General features: G+C 36.9%; 1 protein-coding gene across 1 annotated transcript; it reads right to left on the bottom strand.

The window, feature by feature from the left end:
• Positions 1–129: 129 nt before the first annotated feature.
• Positions 130–1,053, bottom strand: LOC129575131 (uncharacterized). Its single transcript, XM_055458065.1, has 3 exons — positions 942–1,053; positions 694–876; positions 130–552 (listed from the first exon to the last, which is right to left on the bottom strand). Exons 1-3 carry the CDS (start codon positions 1,008–1,010, stop codon positions 241–243), a joined length of 564 nt encoding a protein of 187 aa, XP_055314040.1. The 5' UTR covers positions 1,011–1,053; the 3' UTR covers positions 130–240.
• Between the last annotated feature and the right edge of the window lie 5,761 nt (positions 1,054–6,814).

Genomic DNA, 6,814 nt, shown 5'->3' with positions numbered 1-6,814 from the left:
ATTAAGAATGGATGCATTTCGTATTATGTGACTTGACACTAGCGGTCCATGATATTACCACAGCTCAAAATTAGTCTTTACCCTCAAAAATGTTGCAGTGTAGAAATAAAAGATAAAAAAAGCGAGCAATTCTTGGCCAAAATATTTATTTTCCACAAATTAAAATTGAATTTCTTTCTTTTTTCATTCTCATTTTCCTAACCAAAAGAAAAAAAAGCCGAAATCAATATTTTAATCAAGTTAATTTCCAACACTTTCAACTCCAGCCAAACAAGACCATTTCTTGATCATTGACTCCCAAAGCGTTTTGTACTGTGGCTTTGCATCGATAAAACTAATAATTCTCAGTACGTTTATTTGGCTAATCAAGTTCATCCACATGTCCACCATCAAATTGCGGGTGGCTTGTCGAAAAGAGCAAATTGATCCCAACTGAGCAAAATGTGGTCCGTCTTTTTTTAGCTCATTCTCAACTTCGGTTTTATAATTCTCTTCTTCACCAAACTTTAGAAAATCATCCACAATGACTTGATGCCATCCATTCTCGTCAATCTTATAAGTAAAACAAAATTTTTATTTAAATAAAAAAAATTAATTTGTCATTCTTTCTATGAAAATTCTGATTTCGTTAGAAAAAGTTAAATTTATTTTCAAAAATTCTTCAATGCTTTTATAAAACTGGTTTGTACTTACTATTCCTAGATTGGCAGCCAAACATTGCATATAACAGATGGAATTTGTTTGAATGTCCGTAGGTTTTGCTGTTGCATTGAACTGAAAATCGTTTAACAACTCGACCAATGAGACCTGTACATCGGTTAGGTTGAATTTTGTTTGACACTTTTCATCGGCCACTTTGTACAGATCCAAAAATGGCTGAAAAAATGCAAAGAAAACTTCAAATACACAAGAAAAGCAGTTAAAAAATGAATTCAACTTACGCTTTCAACTGCATTTGCCGAACAAATGCAACCCACGAAAAGAATGACAAACGAATTCTTAGTAAACATGGTTTTTTGAATTTACAAATGCGTCGTATTTGAAAAGTGAAATCGTACTGAAACATTCTGAAAGCGACATCGTCTTTTATACAGACCAGCAGCAAACTTATCAAATTGAGTCATATGACTAAATCGTTTAAAAATTGCCGCTTCGTTCCAAATATTTGAATGAACATTCATCGATTGTTCATGAATTCATTGCTATCATATTTTTGGTAGTTTTAGATTAATGAAAATGACATTGCTGTTCCGCTTTCATAGCGCATGACAAAGTCATTTCCATAAACAATCTTGGTACAGCGCATTCAAAAAATAATGTAATAGTTTAGTTGGCCATTAAATTATTGAGACTTCGAATATTGGTTTGTATCTTCTTTTTTTTTTAGATAAAATGTAACATGACTATTGCCGCGACTTGATTACACTCTACTATTATGAGCATTGCTCATTAGAGGAGGTCATTACCACCAGACAATGGCCCATTCAGAAACTTTCGATGAAATAAACGACGATGATAAGAATTTATCAAAACATTGGAAAAGAAATTAATGAACTTTATTAAGGAACAGAAAAATACCGCACAAAGTACCTCATTTTAGCGCTGAAAATCAAATGAATTTTATCAATGGCATTTTTTTTCAAAGGAAAAATGTTGATTATTAATTCAACATAACGTTTTTCTTCTGTCATTAAACGTGTGAACACCATTCGCGAATTGAGTAATTTCGGCTCATCTGCCAACAATTGAATATTCATCTCATTCATTAACTTAACACAAACAACATATCGTTCGTTTTGTCATTGCTTTTTTTGCGTACAAATTGTTCTTTTTTTTTTTCTTTGTGTGTATGTTTTGTCGTTGTCGTTGAAGAAGACAATGCTGGAAAACTTTGTGGTCTAAAGTGAATTGGTAAAATCTCTGTAATTGACATTTTCGGTTTCGGGCGACCATACTACATAGTTATCGTAAGTGCACGTTCGGTGTTGATGTTGTGTTAGTTTTATCAGTTGTTCATGCCAATTTCAGTCCGCATGGAAAAGCCGCAGAACACTTGAACTTTGCCGACATGACATCTTCTCATGGCGACCGAAATGTTCTCATCTCGTTGCACTGTCGTTTTTTTTTCTCTTGCAAATATGAACTCTCGATTTTTCGAGATGGAATCATTTTTTTTGCGTTCACATGTTTGGCTTCAATGCATCATGATATTGAATTTGCAACTTGAATTGAGCTTCGCTTCCATTCAATTATTTGGCTTGGATCACACGATATGACGCCATGGAACACACAAAACGAATTGCAAAAGAATGGGAGTGTGAGAGAGACAAGAAGAAAATGAAGGGGAAAAAATGAGTTTATTGATTGATTTAAACTGAATTAAACGCATTGTGAAAATATGTGCTCATGCGACAGACTCTACTGCTGCTGCTGTTGCTGCCGCTGATGCCGTTCGAAAGAGCATCGGATGTTGGTGTAGCAGCAGCAGAAAATTATAAGGCGGTATTGGCATGAATGTGCTGTTCGCTGTTCGAAATTATGAAAAACATCAGCTGCGCCACATATACACACACCGGACCCGATAGCATCTGTTTTTATTATTTTTATGTGCACAATACGCAATAAGAACCAAATGGCACTCATACGGCAGCTTGACTCTCAAGCGTGCCTGCAAAAAAAACCGAAAAATATTTATACGTACTAAGTAATTTGAATGCTACGAAAAACCGAATAAAAAAAGCAACGTACGCACAGCGAGACAGAGAGAAAGGAGGAATGGAAGAGAGCAGGATAGAAAAGAGAAAGAAAAAGAAAATTCTATAAGAATTCCGGCGATGATGATGATCCGGGATTGGAAATGGAGAACTTGTATGGCGCGCACACAAAACATAACTTGAATGAATATAAAAGTTGATGGTCATAGAAGAGAGTTTTTGAATGCTTATTGCATTTCTATTCGGGCTCAGTATGTGTGTTTGTCCAGCTTATGTGTTTTATTCGTCGTTCATTGATTGCACATTGCCAAAAAAAAGGCGATGGGCTGAGGTATGTTCTTGATAAATTTTTCCACCGTTGCGCGCGCGGCATTCATAATTTTTGGAAAACATACAAATTAGGCAGCGAGGCAACAAACGATACAAATTGCCGTACATGCACATGGTTAGTGGCCGTGCCTACTCGCTTACTCACTCGCTCGCTCGTTCGCGCGCTGCACGAGGAGAAATGGATGCAAAAACACAAATGCGAATGAAAGTGACAAAGAACCAGGAATAAAATCATAAATAATGGGATCGAAGTGTGTTGTTCTAAAAACGTGCCGACTGTCGATGTGCGACGAGGACGAGGACGACGACAACAGCAACAACCGTACAGCCATGGTGGCGGTAGCGGCAGCAGATGAAGTGTGCACTTTGACATCGGTTTATTCATATTACAGGTGATAGCAATTAAGGCAGTAAGCGAGCAAGCGAAAAAAAACAATTCCTTTCGGTATTACTTCGGCACCTGTCAAAGGCCTTGTGAATCGCTGAATCACGTGCATCGACACGCGTTACGCTCGGCGCGTAATCATCTTGGAATTATTCAATTCAACGATATTTTTTTTTTGCCTAATCACTTTACCATCGACAGTTGTGGGCGACCTTGAGCACACCAAATTTTCGGTTTTTTTTTTCTTCATTCGTTGAGATTCTCTCAGTTGGCTGATCGAATAATAAAATGATCAAATCAGAAATCGATAATCGGTCTATTTCAAGCAACAGCAGAAACAAAAACCAAAAACAGCATATGCATCTAGGAAAGCACTTCCGCGTGACTTGTGTGGAACAGTGCAGGCCAGGAAAAAGACATTAAAAAGGAAAAGGAAGAACAACACACCGACCGAATGAAAAAAGAGAAACAAAAAAAAAAATTAACGAAGACGAATCAAATCATGAAACAAACCACATTTCGTAAATAGTCTAAAATTAGAGTGGCACACAGCTGGTTGCACATGCATATGCATATGCAAACGCGAAAAGAACCACGTCGTTTTTTTTTTTTGTTTTCGACACCACTCCTTCACATCAATCGAACATCGGCTGTCAGCCGTGTGTTGAAAAGGAATGCAAACGCGGGGATAATTTCAACCATTTACACGATTTTCGGAATACTATACATATATGTGGGGCACATATTGTTCGCACGGATAACGCCACGATGAAATCCATCTAATGCGCTGACAGCGGCAAAAATAAGAGAGACACACAGCGCGAGGGAGATAGAGAGCGGAAAATAAAAAGAAGAAGAAGCACCAACCGAACAACATTCGTACGGCACACAATGCCATGACATGTTTCGTTGAAATCACATTTTCAAATGCTGTGTTGTACGCCAATTTGTGTCGTACACATCACCATAAATTATGACTCGATTCAAAAGCGTTTGGAATGATAATCCACTTATCATATGTGCAATTGAACATCAATCGCATTTTACACTCGTTTTGAATGCGGTGATTTATCGATTTGATAACAACAACAACAACAAATCGACCGAGAATCACGATTCGTGAGGATTCCAGATTCGTCTGATTTCCCCTGAATTTTATTGTATCTTCAAAAAATTACTATAATTTCAGTATCAAACTAGTTTTGTTTGTTCAAGATTTAATTCCAAAGATATGGATTTCTATCATTAAAAATGTATCGATTGTCCGTTTTAATTGTCGCTCTGAATAACTGGCATTAATATTAAATATGCTTATTGAAAATTGCCGATTGTAATTAGAGCGGATGAATCTGAATCAATATTGAAATAGTGTTCAACATTCTTCGGATACAACAACAAATAACGAGAAAAGAAACACTGTCAAGGTGTCAAAGATTCATAGTTAAAATGCCATAAATTGTCCAAAATTGTGGTTAAATACTCAAAATACCCAAGTTTCATGTCCTAAAATGCAACAAAATTAATCCACATTCAGAACGTATGAGTATATATAACTGACTGGAGGACTGAAGGATTCCATCAACAAGATACATGTGTGTTGTTCAAAAAGGACCAGAGAATATCTGCACATAGATTTATCCAAATAAATCAAAAATATCAAATAAATTTATCGATATTTTTCATGCGTTACGATGTTTTAACGCATTTGCAGTATAAAAACGAAATGGTGAGTAAACTTACCATTGGTTTCCAATGGTTTCCAATGGTAAGTTTACTCACCATTTCGTTTTTATACTGCAAATGCGTTAAAACATCGTAACTCATGAAAAATATCCATAAATTTATTTGATGTTTTTGATTTATTTGAATAAATCTATGTGCAGACATTCTCTGAAAAGGACATATGAAATGTGGTGAACGAGAGAGGAAGAGAGAGTGAGTGTGTGTGTGTGTGTGCCCGCGTTCGTCCTGTGAAATGATCAAATAAATCAAAATGTGCTGGGTCTGATATGGTTGAAAAGTGATACAGTTGTATCAAGATGTTGACTGAATGTGGTTTATGTTCATCGGGAGTGTGATAAAAGAAGACCAAGTAAACGCTGCTGCTGCTGTTGCTGCGTGTTCTAGACGGCTCTCGCCCATGTGGTTTGCCGAAAAGAAGCACATGTTTCGTCAACCTTGATGGCTTACAACACAACAAAGTAAAACGAGAATAAAAACAACACACGAAGCGTATGTTTTGTGTTTAGTTTATGAAAACGTAATGTATTCACGTATAAAAGCGTCTGTTTTTCATAAATTAAACGCAGATTGAGATTGAAAGGGGAATTGCGTATCTTTGACTGGCCTGTCAAAATGGTTTTCGAAATCGATGCATTTTTGATTTGAAGCAGCGGGAAATTGACCGACGAATATAAAAAAAAATAGCCAAAAAGTACGAACGATGCAAACAAACCATGGATGATCATGGGGTTGTGCCTTTAGATTGGTGAAGGATGGCGCGCCACATCACAGTGATGCACACATTAACCACACGGAAAACGGATCAGAAAATTATGAAATGACATGCATGCAACATACACACAAATTGAAATATAACAACGTTTCGGCTGCAATTTTGCGCTTGTACCGAAAATTTCAAATCATTAAACATTTAACCATTTAAGGTGTAGTGTATGCTCGCGTTACAAAATCGTAATCATTGGATCGAGAGCAAGAGATAACGAGTTAATGAGATAGAGACACGGAGAGCGGAAGATGAATGAATGGAATGCTGTGGTTGTTGTTGTTATTTCAACGTTTTTTATAAGATGTGTCGAAAACACATGCTGAACTGTACACAAAAATTAAACATACTGCTTCTTTCTGATGTCATGTTGGTTCTCTCTCTCTCTCTCTCTCTCTCTCTCTCTCTCTCACTCACTCCGTTTTTCATTTGGCTGTCATTCAGTCACATGCGAAACATACCAAAAATATATGCTAGGGTGTTCGCTTTTAACGCTTCAACAGAGATCAACGTGCAATGGATATTATTCATCATTTTTTTCGCTGTTCCTTTTTCTGTTCAAAGAATGTGTGCACATTTTGATTAATAAAAAAAAAGAGTCGGACGAATAAATGAACGGCCACACTTTCGACGATCTCAAAACGGTGTATGAGCGAACGAGCGAGCGAGCGAATGGGACGCGGAAAGAGGTTTCATAAGACACACGAGGTGGCAAAAAAAGGATAATCAAATGATATTTATTTTGTGATTGTTATAAAGACTGCATAATGATTTTGTGGAGCGCGTCAGCGGACAGCAACAGACTGAACTAAGGGAAAGAATGAGAACGAAAGACATACGACAAAAACGACGCACTCTAACGAATGCGGAGCACTTGTG

This window comes from Sitodiplosis mosellana, unplaced genomic scaffold (genome assembly GCF_009176505.1).
Source record: "Sitodiplosis mosellana isolate CC-2019 unplaced genomic scaffold, AAFC_SMos_1.0 Smas_scaffold_6166, whole genome shotgun sequence".
NCBI lineage: Eukaryota > Metazoa > Arthropoda > Insecta > Diptera > Cecidomyiidae > Sitodiplosis > Sitodiplosis mosellana.
Note: the sequence above shows the minus strand (reverse complement) of the source record. Positions and strands in the feature narration are given on the sequence as shown.

Bases quoted from the DNA above. Each gene is read 5' to 3' on its own strand.
- LOC129575131 (XM_055458065.1), bottom strand. From the start codon at position 1,010: ATGTTTACTAAGAATTCGTTTGTCATTCTTTTCGTGGGTTGCATTTGT. The intron at 877-941 runs GTAAGTTGAATT...GCATTTTTTCAG, and splicing joins CGGCAAATGCAGTTGAAAGC to CCATTTTTGGATCTGTACAA. The intron at 553-693 runs GTAAGTACAAAC...TTTACTTATAAG, and splicing joins TGGCTGCCAATCTAGGAATA to ATTGACGAGAATGGATGGCA.